We start from the raw sequence: 16,205 nt of genomic DNA, 5'->3' as shown, positions 1-16,205 counted from the left end.
GAAATTTCCACAGTATATCTGATTTTTTTATTTTATTTTTTTCTGGAGAAAGTCTTTTTTTGTTTTATTTCGGTTGAAATAAAAGCAGTTTTTATATTTTTTAAGCCATTGTAAGGTCAAAATTATTAGCCCCTTTAAGCTATGTTTTTATATATATAGTCTACAGAACAAACCATCGTTATACAATAACTTGCCTAATGACCCTAACCTGCCTAGTTAACCTAGTTAAGTCTTTAAATGTCACTAAGCTGTATAGAAGTGTCTTGAAAAATATCAAGTCAAATATTATTTACTGTCATCATTGCAAAGATAAAATAAATCAGTTATTAAAGATGACTTATTAAAACTATTATGTTTAGAAATGTGCTGAAAAAAATCTTTCCAATAAACAAATTGGGGGAAAAAACAGGGGGGCTAATAATTCTGACTTCAACTGTATATTATAAAAATTCAGTAAAGACACTTGCACTCAAAGTAAAATATAAAACAATATTACATTTATTTACAAAAACATGGCTACATTACATTGGGGGGCGGGGGGGGGGGGGTTACGAAGTAAGGGAGCTGTGGAAAAAGAAAAGATAGAAGGAGAAAGCTGTGACAGGAGACAGTGTGTTCACCTATTTTTGTATTCATAACTTGTTTATCAAATGTCAAAGTATACAATTCTTGCACATTTTTGATTACACCGCTTTGGTTAGAAAGTTCCCTTTCAAAAAAATCAATTATTTCACAAAAGGAAATATCATGGAAAAAACGAGCAGGATCTCCACACTTGATCTAATGATGATACAAAATGTCTTCTAAGTGGGTTGAGAAACATTTTACTAGAAAACGTTTTCCTAAGCTAGACTTTCTGTGTAAATCAAAATAGTATACGAGTAGAAAAGAAAACTGGACTTACCAGACATGCTAAAAACACCATCCGTATGAACAATGAGCACTGCATGGTAATCAAACGATACACAAGAAAATGTGTAGGTGTGGTCGGACAGTGTCTCAAAACTTAAGCAGGCCTGCAGAATAAGGAAAATCTTTCAAGAAAACACAGCAAACCTACAACATTGGTGCCATCATCAGGTTTTCTGTTGATGTGATGATCAAAGGTTCACTTAGTGAAGATATCTTGGTAACACTTTATAATAACTACACACTATAAACCATTTATTAAGCATCAGCATCTAGTGAATTCATTATCCATTAAGCATTAACTCTACATTAATAAGCGTTAGTAAGCAGTTTATAACTGCAGCTACAAATGCTCTATTCTTGACTTATAAGCACTTATATAATAATTGTATTTTCATACTTAATGATTTATTTTTCATTACTAAATTAGGTATTGCATTATTTACGTACCAGTTGTATTTATGAGTAGTTGAGGGTTTTAGGATAATTCAGAATGAGTTAGTAAATGATTAATAAACTATTGAAATGAATGTTTATATATCGTATTATTCAGGCATATACTAATAGTTAATTAATATGTTAATAAATGCTTTATTAACTTAATTTCATGCAGTTTTATGACCTAAACTAAAGTAAGGACTATTCATGCTTTATAAATCCCTTATAAATGACAAATAAAGGCTCAGAATCAAGTGAACAATAATCTTTGCAATCTTTTCTAAAAATTTAAATTAATGTGAAGTTTAAACACGACATAAAACTGGATAAAACAACAACAATATAATAATTTAACAATTTAATAAGATGCAGTGTTTAAAATCTACAGTCACTTTATTTTAGATACGGTTGCAAAGATTATTTTTCATTTGAAGTACAGTTTCATTTGCGTATGTTTAAATGAATAGGAATTAATAATGTCATTCTTCCTGTTTAGAATTTAACTGAGCCTTTAATTGTCATTTATAACGGATTTATAAAGCATGAATAGTCCTCACTTTAGATTAGGTCACAAAAAAACTGCATGAAGTTGAGTTAATAAAGCATTTACTAACACACATAGTAACCATTAATATATATAAAAAGACATTTTAACGTTGATTTCAGTAGTTAATCAATCATTTACAAACTCATTCTGAATGATCCTAAAAATCCTCAACTACTCTTAAATACAACTGGTTTGTAAATAATGCGATACCTAATTTAGTAATGAAAAATAAATCATTAAAGTATGAAAGTATAATTATTAAGCACATTTTAAATATGTTTGTAAGTCAAGAATAGAGCATTTGTAGCTGCAGTTATAAACTGCTTACTAACGCTTATTAATGTAGAGTTAATGTTTACCAAATAATGAATTCAATAGATGCTGATGCTTAATAAATGATTTATAGTGTGTAGTTATTACAAAGTGTTACCGATATCTCTAAACCAGAGGTGTCAAACTCAGTTCCAAAAGGGCCGCAGCTCTGCACAGTTTAGTTCCAACCCTAGTTAAACACACCTGATCAAACTAATTGAGTCCTTCGGGCTTGTTTGAAACCTACAGGTAAGTGGGTTGGAGCAAGGTTAAACTGTGCAGGGCTTCGGCCCTCCAGGAATTGAGTTTGACACCCCGCCTCTAAACTTTCAGTGCAAAAGGTTACAGATGATGTGAAGCTCCGAGGATTTTAAGGGATCAGTTTTTGAATATATGTATATAAAACTATTCAAGTCAGATTCTAGTCTTCAGGTGAGTATTGGGTTTCTTCCACTTCCTAAAAACCTTCAACATTAGCAGGAAAATGTTGTGTGATGTTATCCTCCTGGAAGCATATGTGCTTGACCCAGCTTTTGCTTCTCTTTGTCCTGCTAAACATCAGTTCCTTCAACAACTGTCAGCCATGGCCTGTAAAACCTTCTATGCCTTTAAGAAGAATGTCCCTTTTTGCTGGTGGGCAAGTTCCTGTAGGTGTTGGCACTCGTAGAAATGAATGTTTGATCTTTCTGCTAAAACCTACATTCATTCTGCAGCTGTCGAGTTTGCATGTTGCTCTTTGTTTACAGTCCCACGTTTTTCTGATGAGTGCTAAAATGATTTGGCTACTTCAGACACCCATTAATATTAGCCACGTGCTGTGACTTAATTCAGCTGGTCCTCGGTGATAATGTCGATTTTTGGAGCATGCCGTCTCTGAAAATGCGTCTTTACATTTCTCTTGTTAAGTGCCAGTCCACAATCAGGACATATGACCTTCTCATTTTTTTTTTTTTTCGCATTTTCTCCCTTCTTTTGCAACTTTGGGGGTGGTTCAAAAGTGACTGGATCAGCGGAACAGGGGGTGGATACTAGAGACTTGGCAACTAAAATAACTATGGGTGGTTTTGGAGCTACCAAGGGAGATGGAGGTGCAGGTGGAGACTGAGTAACTAAAGCAGCACAGGGTGGGGATGTGGGGCCTGCAGCTACAAAGAGAGAGGGAGGCAGAGGTGAAGAAGCTGCAACAGACGGCTCTGTATTAGGACAACCGGCAACATGCCGAGCGAATTGTTCTCTGCGTACTAATGTCTGGCTGCAGTAGAGACAGTGAAAATGGGCTGCGCTCCTGCACGGCTTACTGCATTTTGAGATGAAGTAACCTGCAAAATCATTGAAGCAAAGTTAGCAACACTGAAGAGAATAGTATACACATCAAGTGTCACGAAACACACACAAACAGATAAACAAAAACATAACTTCAGTTGTTTCCAAGAAACTACAGCTCATCTTGGCAATCTTCACATTAAGGTGCAAGTACAATTTTAAATTTGACACACTAGGGCTGCACAACATATTGTTTCAGCATTGATATCACAGTGTGATCATTCGCAATAGTCACATCGCAGAATATGCAGCGCTAAGTTTGTATTATATTTCATCACTTGCATGTGTTTTTGTTGTGTGATTGTATAATGACCTTAAAAGCATTTTATCATTCAGTTACTGCACTTGAATAGCGATAGACTCTGAAAAACAATTAAACACTTTTAATTGTATATTTTTCTTGATTGTATTTATATAGAAGAAAATCAATGCCCAAAGTATTGAAATAAAAAAGCTTGTCGAAAAATTTATTTAACAAACCCCAAAAATTTGGAAAATTAAGAGAAAGGCTGTTAGCTAATGAAGATAAAAAGAAATATTGATTTACAATAACTAATAGGAAGATTAATGTAAGTATATTGTACTACTAAAATGTCCAATAATAATAATAATAATAATAATATTGGAATTTAAATAATGAAAATAGTACGGCTGCAACTAACGATTATTTTAATAATCGATTAATCTGTCGATTATTTTTTCGATTAATCAATGAATCGGGGAAAAAAAGCATTAATTTTCAACTGTTCATTCAAAAAAGCTCATCCCTGAGTTGTTATAATAATAATAACATAAATAACTAAGTAGCTTTGTCCTGCTTCTAATCCAAATATTTAATTTTTTTAAATCAAGATACATACTAGACACATAAAATAGCATGAGAAATAATGTCTTCTTTAAAAAAAAAAAAAAAAAAAAAAGAACACCTCAAAATTAAGTGATTGTTTGCCTAAAACAAGTTAAATTATTTGTAAATTGGGTAAGAAAAATTCTAGCCGATAGCCTATCCCAATCCTAACATGCCAGGGTGCGTTTAAACAATGTTAAAAGGTGATACGAACACAAACTCTTCATAGCCTAATATTGATAACCCCTCAATAGGTTAACCCCTTAAACATTTTTTTTTTACGGAAATAAAATTAACAGAAAATTGCCTTTTTAATGTTATACTTTGTATACTGAATATTTTGGAAGTGAACTCTGGAAGTTGAATATGAAATTTGAATTGAAGTATGAAATTGTGTTTTGAATTAAAATATTGACAGCTTAAATAAACAGCTGTGTTAAATTTCACGACCTAAAAAAATTACAAACCCCATCAATTCAAGTCATTAAAATGCAAGCAGTTGTTAAGTCAATGTATTATTTTTTTTCAGTTAGTGCTTTTCGACAAGCTTATTATTTCAATACTTCAGGCATTGATTTTATTCCATATATTTATAGATTGTTATGCATGAAAATACTCACTACACATGCAAATACAGAAATGTATGTGTTGAGGGACACCAAAAAGTTTATAGATTGTTTATTAAATTTTATAAAGACGCACTCCCACTGCAGAATCTTCCCAAACAATCAAAAATTATAAATTCTACCCAAATAGACATATTAAGTTATCTGGGGAAATTGTATTCATATCGTAATAGATTTTCTCAGTATCGTGCAGCCCTACTACATACAATGTACAGTTGAAGTCAGAATGATTAGCCCCCTTAAATTTTTAGCCCCCCTGTTTATTTTTTCCCCAATTTCTGTTTAACAGAGAGAAGATTTTTCAACACATTTCTAAAGATAATAGTTTTAATAACTCATCTCTAATGACCGATTTATTTTATCTTTGCCATGAAGACAGTAAATAGTATTTGACTAGATATATTTCAAGACACTTCTGTACAGCTTAAAGTGACAGTTAGGGCCTACTCACACTATGCCATCCGTACTGTGCCCAGGCCCGTTTCCCGGATCGTTTAAGAAGTGTGAGTGCGCTGAATCGGGCTCAAGCACGGTTCACTTGGCCGGCCCTGGCCCGGTTGGAAGAGGTGTGCCTGAGCGCGGATCACTTGGGCTCACTTCAACCGGCTCACTTCAACCGATCACTTCAACCGAAAGCGAGACGTGACTTTTAAGGGGCTGTTTCATATGGATTTATTAATCATTCTTACTGTTCAGTGATCGCAAACTGCCGTAGTTTATTAAAGACGAGAACTCCTCACAGCATGACAGCTGCGCGCCTTCAGCAGACCTCCTCATTCCTGCAGCACGAGAGCTTTATGATTGTTTATGAGCGCCAAAAGTGGCAGATCTGTCCGGTAAAATATCTGACTGCGTGTCACCGTATCCCTAAGGACTGTTTGGCGAAATATTTGACTGCATGTCACTGCATAACAAACGACTGAAACGATATAACTAGAGAAATCTCCACTGTGCTACTGGGTGAGAGCGTATGGCAAGCCGTTTTAGCATTTAAACCTTGTTCTGACTATCCATAAATATATTTAGAGATATAATTATATTTTGACTAGTCATAATTATAATTCGACTAGTCAGAATGACAATTAGAGATATCTGCAATTACAATTGTACTAGTATCTGCAAATATATTATGACTAGTCATATTCCTCCATTGACTTCCATTGAAAAATATTTGCAGATATCTCTAAATGAGTTTTGACTCGTCAAAAATCCAATTCAAGATATCTACAACTGTAATTCGACTAAATTAATTAAAGATATCTTCAAATATATTTGTAAATATTTCTAAATATGACGAATTAAAGACATCTCCAAATGTATTATGACTAGTAAAAAAATATTTTTCAATGGAAGTCAATATGACTAGTCATAATATATTTGCAGATATGTCCAATCTGATTTCGTACTAGTACAATTGCAATTGCAGATATCTCTAATTGTTATTCTGACTAGTCGAATTATAATTATGACTAGTCAAAATATAATTAGAGATATCTCTAAATATATTTATGGAGTCAGAACAAAGATTTAAGTGCTAAAAAGGCTTGCCATAGAGAGCGCTTCTGAACAGCGCAGCAGCGATGACGCAAGCGTGCCGAGGCCCGATATGGTGTGAGCGCGGGCCGTCAGGGGAGACGGGAGGGGGGACAAGCGTGCTTTGGCCAGGTTCGAGGCAACTGTACCTAGTGCGAGTACGGCCTTAAAGGGTAAACTAGGTTAATTAGGTTAACTAGGCAGGCTAGGGTAATTAGCCAAGTTATTGTATAATGATGGTTTGTTCTGTAGACCATCGAAAAAAATATAGCTTAAAGGGGCTAATAAGGACTTAAAATGTTTTTATTTTTAATTAAAACTGCTTTTATTCTAGCTGAAATAAAACAAAAAACTTTCTCCAGAAGAAAAAATATTATCAGACATACTGCAAAAATTTCCTTTCTCTGTTAAACATAATTTGGGAAATATTTAAAAGAGAAAAAAAAAATTCAAAGGGGGGCTAATAATTCTGACTTCAACTGTATACATGTCCAAAAATCAATTAATATTTTATGAGATGTTGCCACCGTACCTTCGTGCCTCACTGCATTCCTTATATGGGTATCCGTGTGAACTTTAAAAGCATAATTTTCCTTTGCAATGAAAGGGCAGCAGGGACATTCAAAGCCCCCGTTTCGAAAGAACTCTTCTGCATCAGGCTTGGATTGAAAATGCGTAGGATGCTGTAAAACATGACAAACAATGATTTGTTATTAGTAATAAAGCAGTTGCTGTGCAAGAGTTATCAACCGTTAAAGAGGTGGTCCAGAGAGTATTTTCAAGGCTTGGTTGTGTTTATAAGATGCAAAGCAATGTGTGCTCATGCTTTATTTGTAGAAAAATCTCATTTTTAATCTTTTTTATACATCTTACTCAGATAATATACAGCTACTCAGCTTACATTAAAATGACATTTATAAAATGTCATATATTTCCTAGTTCCTCCGAAAGTTCAAGAGGCTCTGATTGGTCGGCTAACATACTGTGCTGTGATTCTCGGATCAGCTCTATGTCACCAGGAAAAGCGTCACGCCCCTAAAAGCATGCGCTTTTGCGATGTGTAAACAGTCTGAGTAGCTGTTAGCCATATCAGTTTGTGCCTCAATCGGACAGAAAAATGACACAGAGGACACAGCTGAACCGCACACCTGCACTCTAAAATAAAATCTGACAAGAGTCTTTCACGTATATTCAGAATAAGCATGTGTAAGTAATGTGTAATGCACGGAAATCGGCCGCATAGTCAGACAGTGCATTGCTGGTGAAGATTGTGGCTGTTTACAGAGGTTTTTGACGCCCCTTTGCTGCGCAGGGTGTATGCGCATGGTGAATTTGCATAACCTGAAGCGTTTGTGATCTCACTAGCCTGAATGTATTTTTTTGTAGTCCCCAAACTTCGTTCTCAGTAGGCTTTGCTAAGCTAACGTTGTAAAAGCCAATGCCTCTCTTTGCATTAAACTTTGAGCGTCTTACATTCAGAGATGTTTTTTGTGTTCACAGAGATACATTACACATCAACTGAAGTTTAAAATAGGATATCGTAGTGGACCAACCCTTTGAATATAGGATATGTGACTGAGTGAGTGTTTTGTGTGTTGGCAGTGAAATCCATCTAAAGCCCCTTTCCCACTGCATTTTCACTTCAGTTTAATGTCGGTTAAAGTGTGATCATCACTATCGTTCCACTACGTCTACTGCAATGACATCCTGAAAAACTTTCATTTCAGGTCATCCTTCCTGCTCTCACTGGATCTACTCTTTGGCTACTAACTTGCATCTGGTCCTCCTCTACTGACCAGGATGCAGGCATTTCAGGCGTCTTTAACTTGTATAAAATGGTTTAATATAGTAGTTTTGGTTTCTGGTGTCACTAGGCATGAAATGAAAACCGTTTTTAAAGTATTGCGGTTTGGGAAATTCAAGGTTTTAAAACCCGCAAAAATATTCTGCTATACCAATCCTATGGTGTGTGTGTAGAATTTTATATTTACGGTTCTTTTTTCTTTAGGACAAGAGCATCTCCAGCAGAAAAGATATCCAAAGATGCAATTTTAAATTGTAAAGAAATCTGTTTTTGAAACTAATGAAGTAAGCAAAAGTAAATGATTAATGTGAATTATTTAGCCTGACATGTTTACTGCTCCAAAATATTATAAACGTTGCTCAAAAAATAAAACTATATTGTGTTTAATGGGGGAAAACAAATTGTTTTTTACCCAGACATTTAAAAAGAATATGTTTTAGAGCACTAATCCCAATACCGTCAAATCATAATATTTTTATCCAAGGAATTCTATACCAGCCCATACCTAGGTGTCACAAATCCAATTACACAAGTAGTGCAGATTCTCTCTGACCAATCAATGATTAGAAGTGTGTACACGTCATGCTTTAGTAAATGTTTGGCTTGCTTGGAAGCTCACCAGAGGTGGTATTAAATCCCAGGTACTAGGCATGGAATGCAGTTAAAAAGCTTTCAAAAGTAACAGGGATTGGAACAGAGCCCTAAAGGGATAGTTCACCCAAAAATTTCAGTTTACTTATTATTTACTCTCCCTCAAGTGGTTTCATCCAAACCTTTATGTTTCTTTCTTCGGTTGAACACAGAAGAGGATAATTTGAAGACAGCTCAAAACCTGTAACCATTGACTTCTATAAGAGCAAAAACAAATACTATGGAGGTCAGTGGTTACAAATTTTCAGCATTCTTCAATTTACTTCTTTTGTTATCAACAGAAGAAACTCATGAACCAAGTAAATGGTAAGTAATGAGTCCTATAGCATGAGGAGAATCACTTACAGTTACACTTCTGTATTTGTCAATAATACAACCTGGATTTCTTACGTACAACATTTTATCTTTCAATACCTGCTCAAGTTTTCAAGATGTCAACAAGTCCTTCTCCTCAAATGCTATTAAGCTTTAAATTGTGGCATATATTGCATTTGACGCCATTTGGGATTGGAAATTTTAAACATTATTAGAATAAACATATCATATATATTTACAGTTGTTTGTGCAAGTCATTCTCCTCAAAAGTAGATTCCACGTGAGAGTTCTCTTTAACTGTATGTTTTTGTTTTTTATATGGCTAAACATCCACACTAACATCATTTATAGTTTTTTAAATAAACATTCCTGGGAGAAACAAATGCAGTTTTCTTCTTTAAGGTTACCTTAATCACAGGTGCCATTGAAAGCGTGGTTTTCCTCGGCTGTTGCGGTTCCTGAGCCGTTTCTTCCAGGCTGAGAGCGATTTCAACCGCGCGTGCAAAAGTCAGCGCGTCCTCGGAGAGCAATCTTTTTTGGCATGCTTCATTTTGTAGTCCGTTAACAAATCGATCACGTAAAGCGTCTTCAAAACTTGCCCCAAAATCACATTTGGCCGCATATTCTGCGAGTTCATCGACATACTGGGAAATAGTTTTATCCGGTTTTTGAACACGGCGCTGAAACCGCAAGCGTTCGGCTTTTATTAACTCCTTGTTTTCAAAGTGTGCTTGTAGTATACTGACAATCTCGCTAAATGTTTTATCCTTAGGCTTTAATGGTTGAACTAGATCCCGCAATAATCTGTAAGTGGAAGCTCCCATAGCAGTAAGCAAAGTCGCCACTTGCTTTGTATCGTCCACATCATTAGCGATCATGAACAATTCTACCCGCTCAACATATGCAGACCACGATTCATGTTCTGGCTCATACTCATCCAGTCGTCCGATTCGGGCCATATTCCGTCAAACAACTTTCTTCGTCGCTAGTTTACTTTGAATTAACGAGTCAAAACATATCAGCAAATTTCTTCTTCGTCTTCTTTTTCTTCTTCATCTTGTTTCTGGGGAGTTGCGCACCAGCGTTAACTGTGCATAGCGCCACCAACTATATTGGAGTGGGTAAAAATGGCTTCATTGCTTTAAAATCTTGCTTTTTAATATACACATACATACAGCCGATTTCTTACAGATAATTAAACAGGCTGTAGCAACATTTCTTGTGTCCTAACTTCTGTTCTGTTTTCAGTCATTGTTTTAACTTAAACTTTATTCTCTTCTTTTTTGTCTGAGTTTAAAATATTTTCCCAGTAATCTTCAATCCTTTTTTTTGTTTGTTTTATCATTATGATTTAAATTTCTTTTGCTAATTTGTCAGCTCTTTTACTTCTTTAAACCTCTATATTACAGATACTGATCTTTCACATATTTATATACCAATATTTATACATAACCTATTATCATTATATAAAGCAGAACTGAGAGATTGTGTACTTTGCAGTTTTATTTCCTTTAAGATTTCCTTATTTTCATTGTGCACACAATTGATAAATGCAGACAACTAGAGACCATTACCCTGTTTATTAAGTCTAAAAAATATTTAAGTACAATAGAAAATAAAGCGACAATTAAGATTCTGGAAAAGAATATTACAAGTTGTAAACATAATACTTCCCAAGTGATGTTTAATGGAAAGAAGATTTGTCAATACATTTCTAAACATAATAGTTTTGACAACTAATTTCTAATAACTTATTTAAGTATTCAGCTTAAAATGCTTAATTTAAAGGCAATTAAAAAGCTTAATTAGGTGAACTATATGCAAGTTATGGAATAAAAGTAGTTTGATCTGTACTTAATAAAAGAACAAAAAATTTAAAGGGCATAATAATATTGACCTTAAAATGTATTAATTAACAATTCAATTAATTATTTAAAACAATAATAAAAACTGCTTTTATTGAAGCCAAACTAAAATAAATAATACTTTCTCCAAAATAAAATTAAAAATCATAGTAAATACTGTTAAAATTGCATTGCTTCCTTAATCATCACTTAAGAAATTTTGGAAAATGAAGACAAATATCACAGGGAATTGATAACATAGCAGAAAAAGTACTGTCAGGCCATTTTTGAGCTGTAATGTCAGGTTCCCATAATGCAACTCTAAAGCATAAACAAATGGACAACACCTATAAACCACAAACTATGGGAAAAGATTCCTTAGCAGACATTTTTACAGTATGTTGTTTATAACGGAACACATTAAAGTATAAATGGAAAAAAAATTATATTTTCAAAGTGCAGCAAGATATTCCACTAACAACAATAAAAATAAAAATAAAAACCTTTAATAGTGTATTTTGATCCTGGACTCATTTCATCTTAATCTACTTATAAACATTCACAGACAAAACAACCTGAAACAATGGCACAAGACAAAATAATATAAACGACAATCCATATGCAGGAACAGAAAAACAAGTATAATATGTGCAACTGATAATATCCCTTCATTCTTTCATCGAAGTCTTCAAGTATAGGCACTATAGAAAAGAACCTTTAGAGAGTTAAAGTGTTAGGTGACGCACTGGCTTTTTAAAAGGCTTTTTGACTTTTTTTTTTCAGACTAATGTAAAAGAAACATCTAAAATGTAAATCTTTTGTCACATTTGATCATTTCGTGTCTTTACATTTCAGTTACAGGGGTCGTTTTCTCATTTTCACTTCAGCAGATTTACACATGCACTAAACTCTACTATTTCGAATGTTATGATTCGATTAGATGGACGTTACCAGTGGTTATCAGCTGATAGATATGGACCAGTAGAGGTCTTCTGCGCCTACTGGAAGAGTCAGAAGGCCGTTATCATCCATCCACATAGCTAATCAGCTACAGATCACGTACAGCTGCGGCCAGAGTTAATGAGAATTATTTATTCATTCCTTTATTTTCTTTTTAGCTCAGTCCCCTTTATTAATCTGGGGTCGCCACAGCGACCAACTTATCCAGCACATTTTTACGCAGCGGATGCCCTTTGAACCCCAACCCATCGCTAGGAAAGAGAATTGTTTATATTATTTATTAAATTTCCCATTAATTGAATTTATTAACGTCTACCCAACCCAAAACCCAACACCCAACTGTCACAGTAATGTAAAAACAGACCTGGATCTGGAGTCTTCTCTATTAGTATAGCTGATTAACCACGTGGATGGATGATAATGGCCTTCTGTGGCTACCAGTAGGCGCAAAGGGCCACTACTGGCCCATATCTATCTGCTGATAACTAATGATACCACCCATTCAATCGAGTGATAACATTCAAAGCAGGTGACTATTTTATTTTCATATCTACATTGTTAAAGTATTGTACCCTGTATATGCCCCGTGTGAAGTATATACCCTGATTATATACATCATTTTATTCCTTTAAAATTCTGGCAGTATTTAACAGGGCCACAGCTCTGCACAGTTTAGTTCCAACCCTGCTTCAACACACTACATCTGCGGTCGCACTCCCCATAGACCTCCATTCATACGCTCGCAAATGCTTCAGACCAGAAACGCAAGACAAGATTCGCAGTTCGCTGCATTTGCTAGTTCAAGCTTATTAAACTCTGAAATTAAATCACATGATTGCATGAGACCAATCGAAGATCAAAACATGGCCTTTGTGGACAGAAATTTAAAACTTGAACCAATCGCTTACTTTTTTAAATGTCTAATCATCTTGTTTAATCCCGCCCCTTTTCGCAGCACCGTAGAACAGAATTTCGCACACACAAACTCTAGTGAAGTGGTCACCAAACTTGTTCCTGGAGGGCCGGTGTCCTGCAGATTTAAGCTCCAACCCTAATCAAACACACCTGAACAAGCTAATTAAGGTCTTGCTAGGTATACTTAAAACATCCAGGCAGGTGTGTTGAGGCAAGTTGGAGCTAAACCCTGCAGGGACACCAGCCCTCGAGGACCGAGATTGGTGACGCCTGCTCTAGTGTGACCGCAGCATTACCTGTAGATTGCAAACAAGCCTGAAGGACTCAATTAGTTTGAGCAGGTGCGTTTGATTAGGGTTGAAACTAAACTGTGCAGAGCTGCGGCCCTGAACTGGCTTCAATAACTGTATTCTAAATCATAAATGAATTTAAAAAATAAATTTCTCTGTGAAAACTATTAACTCAAGCATAACAAAAAAAAACTTAAACAAGTATTGTTTTAAAGTCAAAATGACTGACTTCATGCAGTTTTCTGATTTTTGTGCTAGAAATTTATACAGATAAGCAAATATTTAAATAAACACCTTGTTTACAGCCCCAAACATAACCTGTAATACAAAAAAGTTTCCATTTTTTAATCTAATCAACTAGGAATGTATAACGAAAACTGTTTTGTCTTGCCTGGAGTGAAACAAAACAGCATCACATTATAACCAGTATAGTGTCGAATTTACAGTGCACCATAGGTCTCAAACTCAATTCCTTGAGGGCCGCAGCTCTGCGCAGTTTTGCTCCAACCCTAATTAAACACAGCTTATGCAAAAAATGGAGGTGTTCAAAAGAGTCATGAACACTTTGATTAGTTGTATCAGCTGTGTTTGATTAGGGTTGGAGCAAAACTATGCAGAGCTGCGGCTCTCCAGGAATTGAGTTTGAGACCTTTGTAGTACACAAATATCTATTAAATTAGAGTTTTTGTAGACTCACAAGTGCTTTCCAGTTATTTTGGTTTGTGAATTGCATTATGGGATGTTGATCTCTGCTCTGTTCACTTTTTATGTTGAAAATTCATCTCTACAGTTTAATAAATTAACTTTTATTGACATTTTAGTAGTTTGAAATAATATAATGTATAAGAAGAAATATATAAAGATATAAGTCTGTGCAATAACTTTATTGTATCAAAATTACTGTAAAATTATTGTAAAATTGTTGCATTAAAATATACAACACCAACCCAAGTAATATATCATTTTAAACTATTCATAACTTTCATAAAAGTCACATTTTCAACATTTTCAAGGTTGAAAGTTTTTGGAAGAAAGCTTAAGGTCCCATAATGCAATTCAAAAGCATAAATAAAAAAAAGAATCACAAAATATGAAAAACTGCAAATTAAATAGATATTTTTGTAGTGCAGAATCCTACACAATGACAGCAGGTGACACGAAGCTGCTCCCTCTAGCGACGGAGGAAGTGGTGTAATACACGTCTTCCTCTCTCGCCATCCCGTCTTCCTCTCTGTCATCGTGGTAAGGAGTCTGTTTGTCGTCTCTGGAGGAATGCAGATGGTCTTTGTCGTCATAGAAAACTGAGAGATCCTGTCAGAGTGGAGATTGTGATGTTTTGATTAGAGTCAAAGAGCTTGATGTGTTTGTAGAATGGAGATGACTATGATCTGTGAGTAACAGGTCCTGAATTATACATGCAGAATGAACACGCTATCAAAAATGTATGATTTACCATCTTAAGTGCCACTAAGAATTAGAGGAATGAAGAGAAGGAGAGAAATCTTACTGTCATCGGCTCTTCCTTCTCACTTTCATGGTGGATGTAGTCAGTTTCAGGTCTACCGATGCTCGGCTTTAAAAGGGGGGGAAAAGGGTGAAATGCTAAGCTCAGTGAACTTTGTTAATAAATATGCTAGTTTTAATGAACAAACACTGAAATAAAACTTACAACTGCATGCCTTTTACATAGACTACCATAGGCTGGAAATCATTAGTAAGAATGCTAAAATCTTGCTTTTTTCCAGCAAAAAAGAAAAATCTAGAAAGAAAATCTAAAAAAAGAAAATTATTTAAAAAATGAGAAAAAAAACCCTAACTAAAAAGTTAATACATTTAAAGCTAATAAATTAAATGTAAATAAAACCTTAATAGGTGTGAGCTTAATAAATAATATAACAGATTTAGTTATAGCACACATCTCTTAAAATGTAGAGAAATCTTTACATTTCCATCACAGCTATTTTAGCATTGTAATTTTAGTCTCTAATATTTTGTATTAATATTTAGAATATTTATATTATTATTAATAATAATTCATTATATTATAATTTATATGTGATGAAATATTTATTTAATATTTTTAACAATTTAATCATCATGATATTTACTTATAGAATACATTTATGATTATGAAATAAACTTTCATTTTACTTTTTTATATTGTCTGCTTTCATTTAAATTTGACTATGAAATAGTTTGTAAAGCCTTTACACTGATAAAAGTGTGTTAAAAAGCATAATTATTTTTAAAAGCAAAATAAAGTTAAAATATATGAAAAAACATTTTTCAAGTCTAATTAATTTACCAAAACAAATCAACATTCAGGCGACGCAACAGCAGGAAGGTCGCTGGTTCGAGCTTCGGCTGGGTCGGTTGGCGTTTCTGTGTGGAGTTTGCATGTTCTCCCTGCGTTCACGTGGGTTTCCTCCGGTTGCTCCGGTTTTCCCCACAGTCCAAAGACATGTGTACAGGGGAATTGGAATGTGAGTGAGTGTGTATGGATGTTTCCCAGATATGGGTTGCGGCTGGAAGGTCATCTATTGCGTAAAAACATATGCTGGATAAGTTGGCGATTCATTCCGCTGTGGCGACCACGGATTAAAGGGACTAAGCTGAAAAGAAAATAAATAAATGAAAATCAGCATTCATTCATTAATTTTCTTTAGCTTAGTACCTTTATCAGAAGTTGTCACAGCGGAATGAACCAACTATTCCAGCAAATGTTTTATGCAGCAGATGCTCTTCCAGCCGCAACCCAGTACTGGAACAAATCAAGTCATTTCCTGAATCGATTTGGTTTCTGTCAACTATAACGCCCCGCATACAGATTTGAACTAAATCCTAACTTCTAAGAAAACAAAAGAAAAGCTGAGCAAAATATATTTGAACAT

At 34.6% G+C, this 16,205-nt stretch overlaps 1 protein-coding gene across 6 annotated transcripts; it reads right to left on the bottom strand.

The window, feature by feature from the left end:
• Nucleotides 1–475: 475 nt before the first annotated feature.
• On the bottom strand, nt 476–10,370 carry zgc:165409. 6 transcript variants are annotated; one of them, XR_012391594.1, is made up of 5 exons: nt 9,713–10,370; nt 7,068–7,218; nt 1,890–3,525; nt 905–1,590; nt 476–564 (listed from the first exon to the last, which is right to left on the bottom strand). XR_012391594.1 is itself a non-coding variant. In NM_001098756.2 (3 exons), exons 1-3 carry the CDS (start codon nt 10,262–10,264, stop codon nt 3,029–3,031), a joined length of 1,200 nt encoding a protein of 399 aa, NP_001092226.2. In that variant the 5' UTR covers nt 10,265–10,370. The 6 variants fall into 6 exon arrangements, 1 of the variants encoding a protein (NP_001092226.2); XR_012391595.1 differs by having other exon boundaries at nt 905–1,263; nt 2,223–3,525; XR_012391593.1 differs by having other exon boundaries at nt 905–3,525.
• Between the last annotated feature and the right edge of the window lie 5,835 nt (nt 10,371–16,205).

Source organism: Danio rerio, chromosome 16, assembly GCF_049306965.1.
Source record: "Danio rerio strain Tuebingen ecotype United States chromosome 16, GRCz12tu, whole genome shotgun sequence".
Lineage (NCBI taxonomy): Eukaryota > Metazoa > Chordata > Actinopteri > Cypriniformes > Danionidae > Danio > Danio rerio.
Note: the sequence above shows the minus strand (reverse complement) of the source record. Positions and strands in the feature narration are given on the sequence as shown.

Coding starts and splice junctions, on each gene's coding strand:
- zgc:165409 (NM_001098756.2), bottom strand. CDS start 10,264: ATGGCCCGAATCGGACGACTGGATGAGTATGAGCCAGAACATGAATCG. Junction 7,219..9,712: donor CAATGGCACCTGTGATTAAG/GTAACCTTAAAG, acceptor CATGTTTTACAG/CATCCTACGCATTTTCAATC. Junction 3,526..7,067: donor GAATGCAGTGAGGCACGAAG/GTACGGTGGCAA, acceptor ATGATTTTGCAG/GTTACTTCATCTCAAAATGC.